This window comes from Pseudogymnoascus verrucosus (assembly GCF_001662655.1).
Source record: "Pseudogymnoascus verrucosus strain UAMH 10579 unplaced genomic scaffold scaffold_2, whole genome shotgun sequence".
NCBI lineage: Eukaryota > Fungi > Ascomycota > Leotiomycetes > Thelebolales > Thelebolaceae > Pseudogymnoascus > Pseudogymnoascus verrucosus.
This window is the reverse complement of record NW_017263653.1, coordinates 683,084-703,443: the sequence shown is the minus strand read 5'-3', so window position 1 is coordinate 703,443 and position 20,360 is coordinate 683,084. Positions and strand designations below refer to the sequence as shown.

Below are 20,360 nucleotides of genomic sequence, written 5' to 3'. Positions count from 1 at the left end.
TTTGCGTAAGGCAAGACGAAGACGGCATGTGTAGTGTAAGATAACTCTGAAACGGACCAAGAGAGAGGCGGAGTCGGAATACGAAGCTATGCTAGACCGTAGACGCTGTGATGGGACCGGGGTCCGCGGGGCCTGTGGCTAAAATAGGAGCTGGGGGATATTACAGATCTCGTATCGTGGGCACAGGTCGCCAGGGTCAGGGCAGCACTGTGCCCTGAGTGATCCGAGAGATCGTTGTTTTGGGCGAGGGGAGGGAGGTCCGTGATGACCCTGCTGGGGTCGACTGCGACGTTGGTTGGCAAGTGGTCGTTCGTTAATTGCCGTTTTGGGCGATGCTCACACACGTTGTCGATCACCAAAACTGTCATCCTCTTTTTTCGTAGCGCTTGCTCTCTTGCCCCTTTTTGAATTTGTGAAGATGTGTGAGATGATGGGGGCTATCTCTTTCCCAATCAAGTTCTCAGGTCCGACACTGGCTGTCAGCTTCGACGAAAGTAATAGCCTATTTTAGGCTTATACCCCACAGTATGTAGGTTTTCATCACGCTTTTAAGTCGTATTGCTTTGCAAGATCAGAGCTGAGATGGAGCTGAGATGGAGCCGTTGAGGTGTGATTCTCCGCAGAAACCATGTCGACGGCATGAGAAAGCAAAACAGTTTCAGTCTGAGGTGATCCAAAGAGGGGCAGCCCGCCGTTACCACCTCGAGTATGCCTCGGCGCATAACTGATTTGATTGCTGTGTTTGTGTTTGTGTTACCCCCCAAACGCACAACTTCCCTGCCGCTGTGACTTGAACCAAGCACAACAAGTGGACCAGGATTAAGCGCCATAACATTTGTAGTATGCCAAGCTCCGTCGCATGGCTCGGGGTTCAACGATTTGGAGTGGGGTAACCAAAATCAACAGGCCTTCTCCCTGCCCGCCGCGCCGTTCACTTCCGCACGTCATATGTACTGTACATAATCTGTACCTCTGCGTTGAAATTCCCTATCATCGGGTTAGCTCTCGTTAGAGCTCCAATGATCTACCCGTGGGACCAAACTACCATCCCAACTTTCCCACCATCACCTAGCCTACACGTTTGTGCAAGAAAGGGCGGACTACTGATGTTAGTGCCGTGGCCTGAGGGGGAACGGACTCTCGACGGGATATCCCTCGGACAAAAGCGTATTGCCGCTCCGACACACCCTGGCAAGAGTTGAAGATGGATTTGAGGGGAAAAACGCAAGAGAGCGAACTAAATCCGAAAGAGCGTCGCATTGACCGCCGCAGCCAATTGTTGTCGCAGAAATCGATTTACTTTGCAGTAGCGTTGAGGAATTGGCACGTCGCTAGGCGGTGTGGACACAGGTTTCCTAGGCGGCGTTCCGTCTCCAGTGTTCCGACTCCTCACCTCGGCGATCATCCAGCGCCGCGGAACAACGGAAAAAGACCAGTTTACCAGTTTTTTTTTGCTACCGTACCCATATTTCGGCGGCGTTAAAGGCTCGTTGGATTACTATTCCTGCACAAACAATACACCACACAGTGTAGAGCATTGTATTGTGCTATAGACCACAAACGGAGTTGAGCGGCGGTGCGGCGAACCACAAATATCGTTCGGAGTAGGCGCATGCTACGTTGCGTTTCGGTGGTCGCTTAGGACTTCTAGAAAAAATCAGGCGGCATTGGCCCAAAAAGTATCATCCGCACCACTCGCACCCCTCTTCGGCCACATCCTGAGCTTACCGGACAGCAAAACGGGGTTAAAAATAGCCTTGATACCCCACTCAACTAACGACGGGGGTGTGCTACGTCAGTGCTGAGATGTCTCACTCGGCGAGACAAAAAAAAAAGTTGTGACCTGTAGTAACTCGCAAGATGCGACCAGATTCATCGTGTTTGAGAGTTTGGAGAGAGGTTTGAGGAATTTGAATATTGTGAATGTGGGGGTTGGGTTGCATCCCTTGAAGCAGAATGGCTGGTGGGTGGGGGGAAGCGTGGCAACGACGAGGGTACAGCAGGCTCAATTACCCATGCTCATGCCTGGCGCCCATATCGGCGAGCAGCCGCTGAACAGAAGGCCGACATGACATGGGATGAGTATCTTCCGAATGTGAAGACATCTTGGCGGACTGACCTGACCAACCTCCCACGGCTTATGAGCCCGACTTTTGTGCCCATGATTGGCAGATATGTACCAGACTTCACGTGTATGTTTGACAAATTCTTGGGTCGGACGGGGAGCTAAGGCTGGCTGAGTAGCTCGCTTCGATCTTGGGGCTTTCCGCATTCGGAAGCTAGAGCTATCCATCGTGGGCGAGGGATAAATGTGGGCTGAAGATAAAACGCAGTGGGTTATGATTAATCAGATCGATCTTGTCATGTGCACGGGAACTTCCCGTTATCCCTTCATTTTTCTCATGAAAAATGAGAGGTGAAAGGGAATTTGCGGATCGATTTTGTGCAAAAACCCCACTCAGGGAAAATGCACCCGAGCCTTATTTCCCATTCCTGGTTGGCGCCATTCAGTTGTGGGCTATTTCTGGCATTTCTGGCATTGGCATGAATATGAATACGAGAAACATATCCACCCAAGCTTCTTTGAGACAAACGCCGGCCCGGAATATCTGCTGCCGAGCGGCTTCCCGTGGGTTAACGGACGGCGGGTCTTTTTCTCCTCTTACTTGATCAAGCTTAATGCGAAGCTAGTACATCAAATGTCTCCAACTTTCAACTGTCGACTTCTTGTCTGTGGGGATCGACCGTCATTGTGCCCAAACTTTGAAAATCCCAGCCTTGCGGTCATCAGTACGTGGGAAAGAGATGAGATCGATCCCAAAACTCATTCTCCGGTGTCCACTCACACGATGTCTAACGTTGAATCGTCAGCTTACTACATGGCAATGTAGCAGATCTACCTACCTCCAACTTTTCTTTTTCTACCGCTGATCAAAGTCTATTTTTATCAAAGGCAAGACCGTGTCAACCAGGGCGTGGGGGAATGCAACTGGCCAACGGGGAGTTATCGTGCATCTGTGCATGCCACACCGCTGAGACGGGGATCACAACCACCCACTCCGAAACAATGCAAGTGCTTTGACCACCAAGCTCATCGGCAGGCACGCTGCCAGGTCTGTATGGACTGACTGAAGCTTCAAAGGAAGCCGTGATCGCTGGCCCACGACGCATCTCTGGCCTCTGTTTGGCTTATCCTCTGCTGACTCGTGGTGCGGACCCTGAGCTCGCTGACCCCGTGCCCCGTTTGTGCTGCAAGATGCATGCAGAAAAGTGCGCGATTAGTGATTTTTGACATTCTCACGATGCAATGCAGCACCAAGTTAACCTCTCGCGCGGACCGGACACATCCACTACTCTATCCGCGGACGACACTCAGGCTAAAGGTCGCACTCGTGAGTGGTTCGCTGCACTCACCAGGTTGCGAATTAAGGTTCTGAGACGGTGAGATGGGTGGTGACGGATTTAGGATCAGTGATGCCTAGCGGAAACGTTCCATGACCCTCTCGCGGGAGGGTTATACGGCGTTCTCTTATACGGCTCAGCCCCAAACCCACCAGGTTCACGAGATGAACGTCATGCCGTCAATAATGTCATCCACGCAGTCTCCATCGAAGTCTCCATTGAAGTCTCCATCGGAGCCTCATTCTGTGGGTAGTGATATGGAGTAAAGAACGGAGAGTACCATGCAGAAAACCCGAGAAGTGCATCCGCCGGTAGCGTGTGGTGGATGAGAATATTCGCACCTTCTCCATTAACTCAAGACTTTTTCTTTTCTTGTTTGGCAATTTGTGCCGAGTCTCCGTAGTCTTAGTTTGTTCTCACAAATCGACTTGCATACTTTGGCAATACTAGCCTAATGGGGTTATTTCTAGCGCCGCATTGCATGCGACCCAACGACCATTTTTGGCATGAGCTATGAAGTGGGCAAGCATCAGTCGGTGCTTGGCCGAGCGGGGTGGAGTCAGTCACTGGATCACTACACATAAAATGGACACAAATACACACACCTCGGATTCTTTGCCATCAGCATCTCCATCTCCATCACCACCGCGCCGTCGATATATCATCGTCATCGTCGCCACCCCTGTCCATGTCGCTAGTAGCCACCACGCCAGGGCGGCCCATTCATGCCCCTAGTCTTAAACAGCCCTTGGTAGTACCCGGCAAGTCGCGGATTTCATGCCAGACTTCCAAATCCCTCTCCCCAGCCTCCTTCTCATTGTCGCATTGAGGCGCTGCAACTGTAACGATACTTGCCGGGTTCAAAGGCTTCTGTGAGGATGATACAGTGCCACAGTAGAGTACCAGGGTATCAGGATACCAGAGAACTAGAGTGCCAGCGCCAGCGTACGGCAGTCGTCCAACTCCCTCCACCAACCGAACCTTCTCTGTTCCTCAAACACGCGATGGCGCGCCCTGGTTCTCGGAGTTACTTTTGTGATGTATTGCCCTTGTACCCTGCATGGTCCCCCGGGAGAGACGGCGGGCCCTCAAGCAACCGACACAGACAAGCTCTCCGCTTTTCTGCCTCTGCGCTACGGGGTGGAAGGTGGAAGGTTGTGTGTGTACAGTACAGAAGGGTACTTCCTATAGTGCTCTCCTGCACAACAGTATACTAAACCACAGTTAGCTCGGCTCGCCTCCGCCTCTTTCCTCACATTCCTTCCATCCTTCTGTTTGTTTGTGTTTGCCGGTCCCCAACCCCACACAAGGAAAATATACTTGTCCTGTTATGCATGTTAGTATAAGATACATGCAGTACTGTAGGGAGAAAGGAACAGGAAATAGAGCATCAGATGGCGGGGAGAAAGGGAGAAGGGGAGAAGGGGGATGAATGTCTCGACTGTCCAGCATCTCGCCGGGCTTACTCGTCGTACTTCGTACATATCTCTGCATCTGTGTCTGTCTCTGTATCTGTGTCTTTGAAGACAGTGACACCCCCATTCCCGCCAAGCCTAGCTGTGCACAAAAGGCGCCCACTTAGATGGCAAAGATGGGTACAGATGGCCCCTCTTCCCCCCTCTCCCCCACCCAAACTGTTGCCCCCCCTCAGTTGCTCAGTGCGCCTTGCCATCCCTGTTTGGGTTAATGGTAAGTGTAAGAAAATGTAAGTAAGGTGAAGGGAGGGAAGGGAAGGAAGCGTTTGGCTCAAACGAACCCAGCGCACCACCACACCCATCCATCAGCACCCGCCGCACCGCCCAGTTGTTCCAAGTGTGGATGTGTTTGGAGGTGGAGGTGTGGTATGGGTTGTGGTATGGATATTTCTATGGGTACGGCTATGGGTACGGAACACATGGGATGGGGTATGCTCTAATAATGGATCACGGATCACGCTTCACGCTTCCACACAACGCTTCCCTCACATCTTAGGTTGGTAAGGTAGCCTAAGGTAGCCACTCCTCCAAACACCCATTAAATAAATATTATACACTTCCCTCATTTCTCCCCCCTCCTCTCACTCTATTCCCCTCTATCACATCAACCTCTTCATATTCCCACAACACAACAAATCCTTCGATCACTTTTTGTGTATCGCCCCTAGCACTCGGAAGTCCTCGTTGACTCCGTTCATTCGCTTTCGCGTCTATCTTACAGAGTGTTGGCATCCTCAAACCCCAACCCGCAGCAGCCCTTAACTGAGAAAGCTGAGAAAGCCCGCATCACCTGCCTGAATCACCACAACACAACAGACAGCCCGCGCAAATCCATTTCGCTCGTTCATCCTCTGGAGGCCGCCTTACTCTTGGCATTCCCGGATTTGAAGGGAGGAAGGAGAGAAGAAAGAAAACCGACGAGAGCACTGCAGGAGACCCGGCCGCTCTCTCCTCATTCATCCCATCTCCGCCCGCCTGTGGAACGCCCGCCGTTTTTCCTCACAAGGTATCACCTGTGACCACGTTCGTTCCTGCTCATCTCGGGCCTATACAACCTCTTCCTGACCACCAAACCGCCATCAAAAACTGTCACCAACTGCCACCAACTGTCACCAACCATCTCCAACCGCAACACCCTCGCGCCACGTTCCGCGCTTACCCTGGTCACTTGTCTGTTACTCAGCCAGGCTGCATTAACTCACCGTAGCTGCAGAGTAGTACAGATAGTACAGAACAGAAACCCTGAGTGGCGAAACCGTGCCGAAGAAACCGCTGGTCTTTTTTCCCGCCTTTCTCAAACAGTTGTACCTTGCCGGTTCCTGGATGGAAGTAAGACCGTCGAAAGTCCACCCATAGAACAAATACTCCGGGAAAACGCGATCATACCTCCCACAGCATATTTTCGCCTCATCCGTCACTCATCCGTCACCTCATCCTCATCCTACGACTCCGTTCCTCGCTGCACAACCAACCAGTCTGTCGTTACATTCTCACGCATCTAACTTCACACCGTAAAGTGCATATCATCTCCTGCTACGTTTCGTCGTGCCTGAACCCCACACAAAGGCACTTCTCCGCGCCTGCCGTCTTACCCAAACTCTCACTCTCACCGGCTCCACCCAACTCAAACTCCATCTCCACCGCCCATCCGCTCAACTCCGAACACACTAAGGACTTGCCTTCCACCATCATCAAACGCATTGTCATCCCTTGGTCTCTTGTAGCCAAGGTGACCGGACTACCGCCTGCTTTGGCTGCCGCTCTCTGAGCTAAGCCTTATCACCACGCTCGTTAAACTTAACCTTCGTTACCAATCCTGACTCTACATATACCCCTCCAAGGTATCTTGTGATCAGCTTTGATTTTATATTTCTCTTTCAATAACCCTTTTACTTTTTGCCTTTCTGTTTTGGATCCATCGACGATCCATAAGTTTTAACCAGGCTTTGGCCTAATCACGCTCGTTAACTGCTCGAACAACAACAACACTCTCGTGTCGACTCACCCTCTTCACTCTTAATTATTCACAATGGCTGGACCCGGTGGTGGCCCTCCCAGACGGAGGTATGTGGTTTGACACTCTTTTTCTTGGATAACATACTGACATACACATAGTCATACCAAGTCTCGCAAGGGCTGTGATACGTGCAAACGTAGACACATCCGCTGTGATGAAAACTTCCCTCAGTGCAAGAACTGCACTAAACACAATGTCCGCTGTCCATACATGGACATGCCTCCCCCAGAAGAACGCCTGCCTACTCCTGAAAGGCCAGATCTTCTGTGGACCCCCGCGATCGAGGATGAGATCAACCGCTGGCAACAGACGGGCGTTTTCCCCTTCCCCGAGCTTGCCATCTACCCTCAGCCAAACCCGCAAGCCTTCTCTATTGAGGATCTGCGCCTCATGCACCACGTTGCCAGTATCTCGACCGAGCTGGGCATGCTCGATGCTGGATCGTTCACGATCTGGGCGAACCAGATTCCTCTTTTCTTGAAGATTGGCTCAACATATGGCTTCGTCATGCATGCTCTTTTGGCGTTCTCGGCGACTCATATTGCCTGGCTCACTGAATGCCCCATTGTCAGACAAATGGCATATGAGCACCGAGGCATCGCTTTGAAGGGACTCCACGAGGACATCGGCACCTTCTCCCGCAACAACTCAGATGCAGTCCTCGCCGCCTCCCTCCTCTTGTCTTGGCAAGCAACTGAATGGTAAGTTTGATTATATGACTGGCAAAGAGCCCCGCTAATCACTACTGTGTAGGCGCGGATGGACCCAACTTATGCACGGAACATCATCGGTATGCATTATAAATCTAGTCACAGGTTGTGAATGAAACCTAACATGTTACAGGTCATTGACGCCATGCAGCCATGGAAAAACGAATCTCAATTCGGTGACTTCATTGCCGAGCAATCCACATTCCCAACAGCTCCACCATCTCCGATTCCAAACAGGAAGCTCAGTGAACCCCTCAAGCAGGACATCGAGGCTCTTGGTGAGGCTCACGCCCAACTTCAGATGGTCGAGAAGTTCCTGGTCGAGAGTGGTGAAGATACTCAGGCAATCGTTCAACTTGCTAGCTTTGTCCGTGGCATCCGCAAGGTTACACCGGCGCACACTGCTGCGCAACGCTTCGAGATGTTGAACCCACTCCGAACTTGGCTTTTCTGGTTACCAGTCATGTATCTCCAACAACCACATGTCAGCCCATACGCTTTGGTTGTCCTGGCATACTACTACACGGTTGCATTGGTTGTCGAGCCTATCTTCCCTGAAGTTGGAGCTGCCTACTTTGGCAGTCTTTCACTTGGGCCCATTGAGCAAATCGCGCGCCGCTTGTTCTCTTTCAACGTCTCGCAATCCGATGATGAGCTCCAGACACCGCTTGCGTTGATGGAGTACCCCATTGATATGGTTACAAACTTCCGTCGTCGGATGGGATGGGAACAGCCTGAGCGAACTGCATCATTCCCTACATTTGAGAACAACATGTTTCACGGCAGCCCGTACGACATCCACGACAGCTTTGAGCCTAGCCAATTCAGCCTCGGCAGCAACCCGGCTTTCAGCTACAGCCAGGAGCACCTGACACCATATATCAAATCGGAACCTGGCTCAGCCATCAGCCCTCTGAGCATGGATCCATTTGCTGGCTCTTCGGGCCAGTATCTTGGAATCCCATCTCCGATTGGGTTTGGTGGCTACAACAGCCCAGGAGGATCATCATATGGAGATGTGGCATACAGCGATCAGGGAGAAGACTTCTACTATGACATCCAAGGAAGAGGACCCGGTGCGTTTGGCGGGTTCGTGCCTCATACAGTCTGGACTTAAGTTTGGCGGATCAGGAAATAACATCGCCCAGGACGTTCAATACAAGCTTAGGGGCCAGGAACGACGACCCCCACTCCTCACCAACTCCGAATACTCCAATAGTCCCGTCACAAACAATGGACAACTACAACTCCTCACCATCGACACAATCTCAACGATACTCTCCACTCCCATCACCACGCTATCCTCACTTGCACTCTCAATCACCTCAACACCGCTACAGCCCTTACACCACTCAACCACCTCCTCCTTCTCCGAAAGGAAAAGGCCGCCAGCAACAATAGAAACAACTTTACGACTTTTTACGACTCTCCTCTACTACAGAATACGGGAAACACATGATGATTCCCATGTAATTACCAGCTTAATGATGCCTACGCAGCGAAATCATTGAGCTCTCCTATCCTTAGCTTTTTGGGAACGGCGTTTAGAAAGATACCCACGACAGAGCTAGAACGATAGCACCTCACGGTCCTTAAGATACCCAACAACATATGCATTGGTTTGGCGCAACAACTTGCTTTTTTGATTTTAGAACAGCTTTGGAATTTTTTGATATTTGGTTTTTGCGATTTGGGATGCGAACTGGGACACGCGGGATACACGCAATTGGGCAAAAGAGGAAACAAGCATGCATGGCTTTTGGAATTTGCTCGCTGTTTTGCGATTTGTTTTGTAGCAACTGCAGGCGGAGAAGGCAGTTTGCGCGCGCGGCTGCGGACGGTGGATGGGTCCGGGCAAACTCTGTATACTGGTAGCTTGTTTTCTGATATTTTTTGATATTACTTGGAGAAGCTGGAACGGGACTTGGAATGAAGACGTTTCAATTGCTGCCATCTAAATATTGCCTCCCTTTTGCATGTGATTTCTGCTTTGAATATATGTTGTGAGTCGCCAGTAAGATCGATCGCCAAGTACACGGTATCATGCCTTAAGACATCATGTTTCATTTCACCATCTGCGACCGCCCCTCCCCCCCAGCGACCTGCCACCGTGATTGATGGGCGCGATCGCCAGATATGCATCGATGCGGCTAAATTTCCCCAGCCTTGCCGCTAATGTGCGATCCTCCCGCACTTTTTTGGGCAAATGCAAGTGCGTAGCCTCGCTTAGCGCACCCGCCGGCGGTGGGTTTGAGCTTACTGTAAACTCGTCACCGGTTGATTTGAGGTCCCTCCACTTACTTACCTTAGTTCGCGCAGATCCAAACAACGACAACAACACGACTTTTGAGGATTGTTATTTTCTGCGCTTTTTACGTGTAGAGCTTGGATACAGAAAGAAGGAGAACTGGAAAATTCGCAAAGATGAGCGGGGGTTGGAATACTAGTAAGCTATCCCTCCCTCCCTGGTTACTATCCAAGCAAGGACACATAAAAATCACCAAGCTCTTCCAACCTCACCACCAAGACCACCTAGCTGACTTCTCCTCCCCCCACAGTCGAATCCGACGCCGGAGTCTTCACCTTCCTCCTCGACAACCTCGGCGTAACCGGCGTCCAATTCGAAGAGCTCCTCTCCCTCGACCCCACAGCCCTCACCTCCCTCTCCCCCGTCTACGGCGTAATCTTCCTCTTCAAATACCCCACCACCGCGCTACCCTCGCCCGCTTCCGGCACCCCCCTGCCTGCTGCAGCAGAATCCCTCTTCTTCGCCAAACAAACGATCCAGAATGCGTGCGGTACCCAAGCCCTGCTTTCCGTGCTGCTGAATGTGGATACAACTGCGCCGTCTGGGGAGGGCGTAGCGCTGGGAGCGGAGCTGGAGGGGTTCAAGGAGTTTACGAAGCAGTTCCCGGCGGAGTTTAGGGGCGAGGCACTCAGCAATAGTGATAGGATTAGAGAGGTGCACAATTCGTTCGCCAAATCGTCGCCGTTTTCGATGGAGGAACAGCACAGGGCTGCGGGGGAGGATGACGAGTTATACCACTTCATCGCATACACCCCCATCGACGGGATCCTGTACGAGCTCGACGGACTCCAAGACGCGCCGCTGAGCCATGGGAGCTGCACGTTCGAGGAGTTTCCCGAGAAAGTTGTGCCGGTGTTGCAGGCGCGGATTGCGAGGTACCCGGCTGAGGAGATTCGGTTTAATCTGTTGGCGATGGTGAGGGATCTGAGGATCAGGGCGAGGGAGACGGGGGATGAGGGGTTGTTGGCGCAGGAGGAGGGGAAGAGGCAGGAGTGGGTGTTTGAGAATGCGTTGAGGAGACATAATTTTGTGGGGTTTGGGGCGGAGATTTTGAAGGCGGTTATGAGGGAGAAGGTGAAGGAGGGGAAGTATGAGGAGTGGGTGGAGGGGGCGAAGAAGGCGTATAAGGGGAGGGTGGAGGAGAGGAGGAAGGGTGGGGAGGATGTGGAGATGGCGGAATAGGGAGGGGGATGGGTTTTCTTTGAAGGGTGGTGGGGGGAGGTGAGCTGTTTGCGCCTGGGATTGGGAGGGTGATCTTCAGTGCTGGCTAGATCTTTGGGAGGCTGTATCATATGGCAGCAGCAGGGAGAAGCCGAGAGGGCTGGATATCGTCGATGTTCATCATGCATTTGCCATGGCGTTCTATACCATGTTTCTAGAGACGAGCTACTACTATGAGACAGAGTGCTCGATATGGATGAAAATGGCAACTAGATTTCAAGTTCTTCGTTATAAGACAACGTTTCGTCAGCTACTTTAATTTTTTTTTGGAGATTTAAGCTTCCGTGGGTCAGGTGAGAGGAGAATCATCGAGTTTGCCAGTTTGCCGTCTACAAGAGCCTTGGTTTCTTGGTTAGCGGGTGGCGTTGGTGCTTGGTGGCATACGTCACATCGACGGGAACTTCGCTGCGTAAGTTGTGACATAGACACTGGCAGAACCTTCAATCAGCAGAGTTGTCAGCGGTATAACAATGCTTATTAAGTTATAGAACCATCTGAAGTGTTCTATATGTTCTATATTAGATGGAATACAGAACATACCAGTGTATTGTATCACTACGCATTGTTGAATTTCCCTGCGCCCTGTCCCCGTGTGTCAAGTGAGAGTACAAGTCCCTTACAAGCCCTCTCCGTGTAACGCGGCGGTGAATCATGCAACCAGTGCTGTTCTGAGTGTGTATCCCCACTGAATAATGCATGTAATGCGCGCTGTGAGTCCCCCGCCCCACGCCAGAGCCACGACACACACCGCGTTGTACCAGCCGGAGTAGGAAGAGGAAGGGCGAGTTAGTGAGCTCCGGATCATCAACACACACCCCCAGGTTTCACCGTCCAATGCACACCAAACCAACTAACAGACGCGGACGCACGACAATGACAATACAGCAACAATAAACCTTTTCCAATTCTACAATTCTCCCAGTATATTCTCGTCTCGACCATCCTCACCGTCCTTTCTCAATCCCTTTCAGCCCGCCATATTCTGAGACAAGCGCTCAAGGCAGACGAAGACGAGACTTGTCACTTACAGCATTATCCTCGCTTGCGCTAGGTATCTAAGTATAGCCTTGGCGGGTCAGACGGCGGTCATCGACTATCTCAACTGACGACAACCCGGCGGCAACCAACATCCCCCATCCACTCCACTTCTCCAACCAACCGACCTCACCACCACCACCACCCGCCAACGACCAACCTCATCACCGACCTCACCTACACGCCGAACAACGCGAAGAACACTCTTGCACAACATCCACATCTCTCGTGCAACCCGACATCCTCCTCACCACCGCCACCCATCCCACCTACTGCCGCGGAACCCACCCTGTCCTGGCCAGGCCACCACCCACCGACCATGAAGCCCACCCGCATCCGCAACCCGCGGCATGTCGACTCCGGCCCCGACCTCTTCGCCAACATCTACATCCGGTCCTCCTCCTCCGGCGCCTCACAACACAGCCGTCCTGATGCCTACACCGCCGCCGCCGGTGGCGTCGTCAGCAGCAGCAGCGTGATGATGGAGAGCTCGACGGCGAACGGGGTGCTGATCGGGCTGCTGTCGTCATTCGGGTCGGCGCTGTTCATCGCGCTGGTGTTTCTGGTGGTGTACTTCTTTAGGTATACGCAGGGAGGTCGCATTCTGCTGGATCGGATTGGGAGGCCTGGGGAGTATGATGATGAGCAGAGCTTTTTGAGGGAGGAGGCCGAGGCGCTGGAGACCATGGAGGAAGGGCAGAGGATTGATTATTTGAGGGCTAAGGGTATGTCTTGAGATGTTCTGGGGGGGCTGGGGAGTTAAGTTGGGGACAATTGCTAATGATTTGGTGTACAGCTTTCATCGAATCGAATCCCCCGGATTCGTTACCAACCGACATCTCGTTGTCTCAATACCTGGCTATCCAAGAGAAAGGCGTATCAGCGTGGGAGTTTGAGCCGGAACTGGAAATAGCGAATTGTTTCGTCGAAGCGAGGACCGAGATTGAGTTCTTCGACAGCGAGTGCTGCGTCTTGAGCAACCTACCCGTCCCGAAACAGAATGAAGTGTATTATTGGGAGAGCAAGATCTATGATAAGCCCGAGCAGACCATGATCAGCATTGGCATGGCTACCAAACCCTATCCTCTCTTCCGTCTACCTGGTAAGCTTCCCTCGCCTCTTCATCCAACAATACCACCCCTTGCTCCCCCGCCACCCCATCCCTCGAAATCCAACAACTAACCCATCCCCTAGGCTGGCACAAATACTCCGTAGCCTACACCTCCACCGGCCAACGCCGCTACAACCAACCCTTCACCCCCACCTCCTACGGCCCCCCCTACGTCCAAGGCGACGTCATCGGCGTTGGCTACCGCCCCCGCACCGGCACCCTCTTCTTCACCCGCAACGGCAAGAAACTCGACGACGTCGCCCACGGCCTCAAATCCCAGAACCTCTTCCCCGCCGTCGGCGCGAACGGACCTTGCACCGTACACGTCAACTTCGGGCAATCGGGATTCGTGTTCATCGAAGCTAATGTCAAGAAATGGGGTCTTGCGCCAATGACGGGCTCCCTGGCGCCGCCGCCGCCGTATGGGAGTGAACAGGGGAGTATTCTTTTGGAGGCTGGCGGTGCGGGGGGTGGTGCCACGGAGACGGCGCATAATCACCAACCTAGCCGCCATGGACGCACGCGAAGCGGGAATATCTTCCGTGGCCACCCGACGAGTCCGGGGCCGGTGAGGAGCCCAACGGATATCTCTCTCGCGCACCTAGTGCATATCCCGCCCCCGACTGATGATGGGGGTGAAGGGAGCGCAGGGAGGATCGCGGGGTTACATCATGATGCTGCGCTACATGCTGCGGGGCTGGGGATTCAGCTCCCCCCCCCTGCACCCACGACACAGGTGGTGCAAGGGGTCGTGGTGGAAGATCATACCGCTCATCCGCCGCCGGAGTACTCGAGTCCGCCGGCGAGTAGGAGGGGGAGCGATAGTGATGGCGAGGGGGAGAGGAGGAGGTTGCTTGGTGGAAGCGGTGCGGGTGTAGGGAGAAGGGGGGGGAGGAGCCCGCCGATCCCGAGTTATAGCGATGCTGTTGCTGAGGGGCGGAGGGGCGAGGAGAGGGGGAGGTCGGGGACTGTGTGATCCCACCTCTTTTATCCTCACTTCTAGGTGCTGGATGTGGTGTGCTGTTTCGATGAGGGTGGACGGGGTGGTTATTCGGTTTAGCGCGGGTTAAAATGGTGTCGAAGGCGTTCATACAGTGGTGCTACCTGCATCTCTTTTCCTTTGTCTTTTCATGGTTTCGGTTTGGTCTGGTCTGGGGTCGGGGCGGGTATAGCGATCATTGATTCGGGGCGGTTGGTTGGGGACATTGTCGAATATTTAAGCTTTGTGTTTTTTTGTTATTGGGGGGGAGTTCTATTTTTTTGGGAGGGGGGGAGGGAAGCATGGGATGGGGAGGATGGGATTGTTGATATGGAGTTTTTCGATTGAATATGGAGGGTGGGGGGGAAGGTATATAGTTTTACCTCGTAAATGGAGGGAGATACACTGCTCAGTTATTCATTTTATGTGTATCGTCTTGATTACTGTTGTGATGTGGTGTGCTGGTGCTTAAAGAGTGAGGGAACATGTGTGGGCCGGTGGTCCAAGTGCTGAGCAGGCTCGATGATTCGTCACTTTAATAACATGAATTTACTAGAGGGGGAGTAAATTCATGTTTTAGTCTCCGCAGCTTCATTCGTCACTTTAATAACACTGATTCTGTTGACAGCACTTGCCTTCAATTAACGTGCCACCGTGCCACCTATGAGCCATGCTAGTTAGCTCATGTTGTCAAAATGGCCAATTAAACTCTTAGACAAATCCACTCTTGTGATAAATCTGATATCTTATGGTCCCTTTTAACTCTAGCAGGGGATGATTCAACGAAAACCTATGCATTAGCTCCTATGAATCACCCGGATGTCTTGTCCTCGCAATTAATCATTGTTGTAACTGATTATTGTCTGCAGAGATCTGTAACAGGATCTCCGTCTCATTGGTTAGCAACTGTTGGTTGCCTACGATCAGGAAGGGATCTGGACAAATCCAAACAAGCTACTATACCGTAGAATATGTATATATAGGAGCTTCCATGCATTCTAAGGCCATCCTTTCCATCACTGAATACTCATATCATTCCATAGTCACCAGATCCAAAACATCCTCCAACAACAAAGAGAGCACCGACACGACTTCACAATGTCTCCAACCGCCCCTTCCTCCAACCACGACACAATCTCCCCAGCAATTTTCTACTGGGGCACCCCCGTCGTCCTCATCACCACCGAAAACGAAGACTCAACCTTCAACATCGCCCCCATGTCATCCGCCTTCTGGCTCGGCAACAGATGCATGCTCGGTCTCGGCGGCATATCGCAAACCACGATAAACCTCCTCCGCACCAAGCAGTGCGTCCTCAATCTCCCCTCGGACGACATGACAGATGCCGTCAATGCCCTAGCTCGAACCACTGGCTCGAAGGAAATCCTCACCGCGCAGCCTGGCGAGGGATATAAATACTTCAAGCGAATGAACGGCTACGAATACGTCCCCGACAAATTCGGTCGCGCGGGACTTACGCCTATACAATCTGATATTGTCCGCCCGGCTAGAATCGCAGAGTGCCCGGCGCAGATGGAGGCAGAGCTCGTGGGGGTATATGAGATGGCTCGGGATGCGGATACGAAGGGGTTCTTTACGTTGGAAGTTAGGGTCGTTAGAACGCACGTGCATAGGGAGATTAGGATGGAGGGGTCGAAGAATCGGATTGATCCTGATAAATGGCGGCCGATGATTATGAGCTTTCAGGAGTTGTATGGGTTGAAGGGGAAGGTGGTGGATGAATCGGTGTTGGCGAGGATAGGGGAGGAGGAGTATAGGGGGTTCTCGAATTCGGTTGAGGTTGAGGAGAGGAATTAGATTGGAATTATAGAGGAATCGTGAATAGAGACGGAGTTGGGTAGTATGACTGTTCACTTTGGCATGACGAGTCTATATAGGGAGTGGCTGGTTCTTAGTTAAGAGCTTTGTACTCAATTCAATATAGTATTCGTTATAACTTACGTGTAACGTGTGTGCTTGGGGAAGACCTTAGCAGAAATGGCTAGATGGAGCAAATCTGGACCCCATGGGGCTTGCATGGCCAAAGTGAAAAGGAAAGGAAACGGGGCAGCCAGCGCGATCATAACCTCGTATAAACTATCTCATCTCATCTTATATTTGCATAATCTCCATCCCCACACATATTTTCACCCCGACCACATCTCCCTCCTTCCATCATATACTCGTCCCTCTCCCCTCTATCTACGTATAGACAGCCAGCACCCCCCTCCTTTTAAAGAAAACATCACAAAAAATAACAGGCTAAAAAAACTAAGAAATCGTCCACACAGGCGGATTATACAACCACTGCCTCCCCCTAACCTCCACGCCCATAAAGCCCGCAAACCGGATATTATTCGCGCCTTCCTTGATCTCTGGCTCTGCTGCTGCTGCTGCGGCGGCGGCGGCGGCAGCAGCAGCAGCGGCAGGAGCGAGTTTCTTCACCTTCGCGTCCTTTTTCCCCTTCCCCTCTTTCCCAGACTCCTCGTCTTTGCCGTCCTTCCCATCTCCTTCCTCAGCCTTGGTGTCTACCTCCAGCGGCGGCAGCGCCGGCTCGAGCTTCATATACGGCGCCACCAGGTCCCCAGGAAGGGGGTAGCAGATCGCGATATCCCTACTCTCGCACGGCAAATGACTCGCGATGCCCACCGCAAGTTCGATGATACTCGTCGCGTTCCCCTGGAACCCGTGATCCGCCGCATCATGGAGATGATTCATCAAATGCGCCGTCAGATTCGAAACAGCCATCTGAATGAAATCCGCCTTCGCCTGCGCCGCATGCGGAGAATTCAATCTGTACGCGAGACCCTCCATAGTCGTAAGTCTCCACTGCGTGATCTTCGCCGTCAGCGCATCAGCCTCATCCTGATTCGGCGGCGGCGCGGCGAAAAAGCGGACATTCTGCTCTACCCTCTTCAGCTCAGCGGAAAACCCGAGGTCGAGGGCCGGGTGAAAGCATTTCCCAAAAATCTCGTCGTTCAGCCAGCGCGCGATGGTGGCGCGGCCGACGGCGGTCATTTCTTTGGTCCCGGTTTGCAGGGCGGAGGGGTTGACGAAGGGGACGAGCCAGTGGGGGAGGGCTTTCCAGTCTTTGCGGATGGAGAAGGCGACTTCTTTGATGGCGCCGTCGAGGCGCTGGAAGCGCGTGATGTATTCGCTGTCGTCGAGGGAGGTTTTGGATTGCGAGAGGCGCTGGTTGGCGAGGGTGTTTTGGAGTTGCTCGACTTGGGCTTGCTTGTCGAAGTAGAGGCCTTTGACTTTTTTGTACTTGATGACTGTGTCATGTGAGTTAGGTAGGCGGGGTGATAGGGGGTGGTAGTGGTGAAAACTTACGCAGCTTATCCATCTCGGTCAGCTCGCGCGTCTCCTGCAAAGGCGGCGTGCTGCGTCCATCAGGCCCGTACTCCCCGCGCAGCTGTGAGTTGCGGTAGTTAGTCGGCGGCTGCTGTTGCTGTTGCTGCCCTGGGTTCGGGATAGGCGGCAGCGGGCTCTGCGCGGTAGTCGGGGTCTGGTTCGGCGGCGGGAACTGGCCTCCCTGTGTGTAACCCGGGGGCGGCGCGCGGTTATCACCCTGCTGCTGCAAGCTCTTGTCTGTGGACTTGCGGCTCTGCGAGCCTTGCGCAGCTGGGGGCGCCATGATGTTAGACGAAGACTGGTGGGTTAGTCGCGGCGGGTCTTGGTTCGCGGAGGCGGTGCGTGAGGGGTACTGCTGCTGGGCGGTGTAGCCCTGGGAGCTCTGGACGGAGGGCGGGCGCTGCTCTTCGTTTGGGTCTAAGGGGGAGTCGTGGGAGAGCTGCGAGACGACCTCCGGGTTGCGGTACTGCTGGTTGGAGACGAAGCTGCCGAGGCTCTGCTGCTGCGCGTGCTGCTGCTGGTATTGCCCTGGCTGCTGCGGTGCCTGGTTGCTGTAGTCGACCGAGGGGTCCTCGATGGGGGCGTTGTGCTGTTGCTGCGCTAGCTGATACTGTTGCGGGCTGTACTGCTGTGGGCTGTGGACTTGCTGCTCCTGGAACTGGTGGTACTGCTGGGGCGCGACTTGGCCTTGACCGTCTGCGACTACACGAACTGTGAGTCCGAGGCGTGGATCATACGCTGAGGCCTGGTGCTCTGCCTCCTTGTCCCGGATCAGGTAGGGGTCTAGACCGTCGTCCTGCTGCTCCTGCGGCGATGGCAAGTTGTTTGAGCTCTGGTTCGACTGCTGCCACCCAGTCTGCTGTAGCCCCTCTACTGAATTATTCTGCTGCTGCTGCGGCGTCTGGGGCAGCGAATCGCCGTTCTTCTTAGAGATCTTGCGGCCGACAGCAGGGCTCTTGAGCGACGCAGCGGGTGGAGCTTGCTGCTGCTGCTGTTGCTGCTGGCGACTGCTACTGCTACTACTCGACTCGCGATGCGACTTGGACGAGAACTGTCCAAAGAAGTTGCGAGACTTCGACTTCTTGTGCGGTTCCGGGACCAGGGTTGGAGCTGCGGGTCCAGCGGTCGACGACTTCTTTAATTCACCCGGCGCGGGGACCTTGGCGTTTGCAGCCGCGTCTGCGAAGGGCGCAGGGTCTCCGCTGTTTTGCGGGGAAACCTGCTGCTGTTGTTGCTGTAGCTGTTGCTGCTGCTGCGCCGACGGGCTCGTGATATGCAGGTAAGATGTCGAGAAGCGGTGGGAGCGGGATCGGGTTGGCGCGGCGCTCGGGTGGGCTGTCAGTTCATGATACGCGTTGCCGCCGCTTTGCTGATCCGCTGGGGGCGCTTGGTAGGAGGCCACGTCGTCGGATGGGTTGGGGTATGGCTGCTGTTGTTGCTGTTGTTGTTGTTGTGGTTGAGGCTGAGCGACTACGCTCGGGTCATAACCTTTGTTCTCGGAGGCGGTGGGAGGTTGCTGCGGGATGTGCTGTTGTTGCTGCTGCTGTTGTTGCTGTTGGAGCTGCTGCTGCTGGAGAAGTTGCTGCTGCTGTAGATGAGCCTGCTGCTGCTGTTGTTGCTGCTGCAGCTGGTCAGCTTGCGATAGTTGTGGTGGGAGTTGCAGCTGTTGTTGTTGCGGTAGTACCTGGGGGGGGAGAGGAGCCAGCTGCTGCGAACGATTACTGTGCCGAGTGAATCCCAGGGGCATCTGGTACTAGCACATTCGTGGCGCTGCGGCACACGACGCTCGAAGGGGTATAATTGATAACAACAACGTATTAAAATGTGAAGTGCCCAGCGTTAGGTGCAATTTCAATCAAGAGGATAGGTTTGTTTCGGTGGTGGCACGTCTCCTCTCTGTCTGCGCCTTAGTGTGATGAGGGGGGGGGGGGGTGGATGATGGGATGGGCGGGATGGGTAAGGCTGTGCAAAGCCAATTTGGACGTGCGCGCTTCCACTGTCAGCCGTCTAGTGGTTTACTGTGCGCTCCTGCTTACTTTTTGAGATGACCCTTGACGCGGAAGAGACAGGGAATAATAAATAACGCGGCTGTTAATTTGTTGAGTTCTAATCTACTGAGTATCTAGAAGTGGGTAATGGGATGTGATACTGCAATGCAGAAGGGTATGGGATAAAGATAGGGTCCAACAGAGGGGTCCATGGGAGGTTCTGTGGCTTGTTTCTATCTAAGAGACATGCAAGACAGACGGAGACGGTGACAGATGGGGATAGACGAGACAGCTGCAACAGACAGATCGGGACCGATAGGGAGAGACAGGATATCCAGAACGCATGGAGATGAAGATAGATGTCATATCGAGGCGCAATGCATATATTGGCCTACGGTGATGTGCAGATGTCTATATATAAACCACTACGTAAATACAAGCGTTTGCTACTCTGTGGAGGCAGGTCTTGGTGTTGACGCGGCGCACGCACGCACAGTGGGTGTGTGTGGCTCCGTCGGGTGCTTGCCGTGCTGACAGTGCTGTACGGGAAGCTGTATGGGGCAGCTGAAGAAGCTATGGCTTCAGCTCACACTGTGCCATTACAATTTGAGTATGAGACCAAGGGAAATACGACAGTACTACTCTACTCACCGAACTAAATATCACCAGACTAGATATTACTAGCCATTCTGCCTGATCAGCTCCTTCCTTCCCCCTCTCTCTCCCTCCACAGTAAGAAACACAAGGCACGGCGTAACCT

At 53.2% G+C, this 20,360-nt stretch overlaps 5 protein-coding genes across 5 annotated transcripts; 4 read left to right on the top strand and 1 right to left on the bottom strand.

Annotated features, from left to right (window-relative positions):
• Nucleotides 1-5,334: 5,334 nt before the first annotated feature.
• Nucleotides 5,335-9,554, top strand: VE01_00876 (uncharacterized protein). The gene is made up of 4 exons (XM_018270404.2): nucleotides 5,335-6,941; nucleotides 6,993-7,595; nucleotides 7,648-7,684; nucleotides 7,738-9,554. The coding sequence occupies exons 1-4, from the start codon at nucleotides 6,907-6,909 to the stop codon at nucleotides 8,719-8,721; spliced, it is 1,659 nt and encodes a 552-aa protein (XP_018134842.1). The 5' UTR covers nucleotides 5,335-6,906; the 3' UTR covers nucleotides 8,722-9,554.
• A 343-nt stretch (nucleotides 9,555-9,897) lies between these two features.
• On the top strand, nucleotides 9,898-11,094 carry VE01_00875 (uncharacterized protein; the record flags this gene model as incomplete). Its single annotated transcript, XM_018270403.2, has 2 exons — nucleotides 9,898-10,050; nucleotides 10,163-11,094. Exons 1-2 carry the CDS (start codon nucleotides 10,029-10,031, stop codon nucleotides 11,092-11,094), a joined length of 954 nt encoding a protein of 317 aa, XP_018134841.1. The 5' UTR covers nucleotides 9,898-10,028.
• Nucleotides 11,095-11,125: 31 nt separating this feature from the next.
• Nucleotides 11,126-14,527, top strand: SSH4. Its single transcript, XM_018270402.2, has 3 exons — nucleotides 11,126-12,893; nucleotides 12,965-13,270; nucleotides 13,363-14,527. The coding sequence occupies exons 1-3, from the start codon at nucleotides 12,488-12,490 to the stop codon at nucleotides 14,253-14,255; spliced, it is 1,605 nt and encodes a 534-aa protein (XP_018134840.1). The 5' UTR covers nucleotides 11,126-12,487; the 3' UTR covers nucleotides 14,256-14,527.
• Nucleotides 14,528-15,232: 705 nt separating this feature from the next.
• VE01_00873 (uncharacterized protein) lies at nucleotides 15,233-16,076 on the top strand (the record flags this gene model as incomplete). The annotated part of the gene is made up of 1 exon (XM_018270401.2): nucleotides 15,233-16,076. The coding sequence occupies exon 1, from the start codon at nucleotides 15,357-15,359 to the stop codon at nucleotides 16,074-16,076; it is 720 nt and encodes a 239-aa protein (XP_018134847.1). The 5' UTR covers nucleotides 15,233-15,356.
• Nucleotides 16,077-16,188: 112 nt separating this feature from the next.
• Nucleotides 16,189-19,527, bottom strand: VE01_00872 (uncharacterized protein). The gene is made up of 2 exons (XM_018270400.2): nucleotides 17,592-19,527; nucleotides 16,189-17,533 (listed from the first exon to the last, which is right to left on the bottom strand). The coding sequence occupies exons 1-2, from the start codon at nucleotides 19,357-19,359 to the stop codon at nucleotides 16,530-16,532; spliced, it is 2,772 nt and encodes a 923-aa protein (XP_018134846.1). The 5' UTR covers nucleotides 19,360-19,527; the 3' UTR covers nucleotides 16,189-16,529.
• Nucleotides 19,528-20,360: the final 833 nt, after the last annotated feature.

What these genes read in the sequence shown, in the direction of transcription:
- VE01_00876 (XM_018270404.2), top strand. Translation starts at nt 6,907, where the DNA reads ATGGCTGGACCCGGTGGTGGCCCTCCCAGACGGAG. An exon ending in GGTGGCCCTCCCAGACGGAG is followed by an intron (nt 6,942 to 6,992) that starts GTATGTGGTTTG and finishes ACATACACATAG; the next exon opens with TCATACCAAGTCTCGCAAGG. An exon ending in TTATGCACGGAACATCATCG is followed by an intron (nt 7,685 to 7,737) that starts GTATGCATTATA and finishes AACATGTTACAG; the next exon opens with GTCATTGACGCCATGCAGCC.
- SSH4 (XM_018270402.2), top strand. Translation starts at nt 12,488, where the DNA reads ATGAAGCCCACCCGCATCCGCAACCCGCGGCATGTCGACTCCGGCCCC. An exon ending in TGATTATTTGAGGGCTAAGG is followed by an intron (nt 12,894 to 12,964) that starts GTATGTCTTGAG and finishes TTTGGTGTACAG; the next exon opens with CTTTCATCGAATCGAATCCC. An exon ending in TCCTCTCTTCCGTCTACCTG is followed by an intron (nt 13,271 to 13,362) that starts GTAAGCTTCCCT and finishes CCCATCCCCTAG; the next exon opens with GCTGGCACAAATACTCCGTA.
- VE01_00872 (XM_018270400.2), bottom strand. Translation starts at nt 19,359, where the DNA reads ATGCCCCTGGGATTCACTCGGCACAGTAATCGTTCGCAGCAGCTGGCT. An exon ending in GACCGAGATGGATAAGCTGC is followed by an intron (nt 17,534 to 17,591) that starts GTAAGTTTTCAC and finishes CACATGACACAG; the next exon opens with TCATCAAGTACAAAAAAGTC.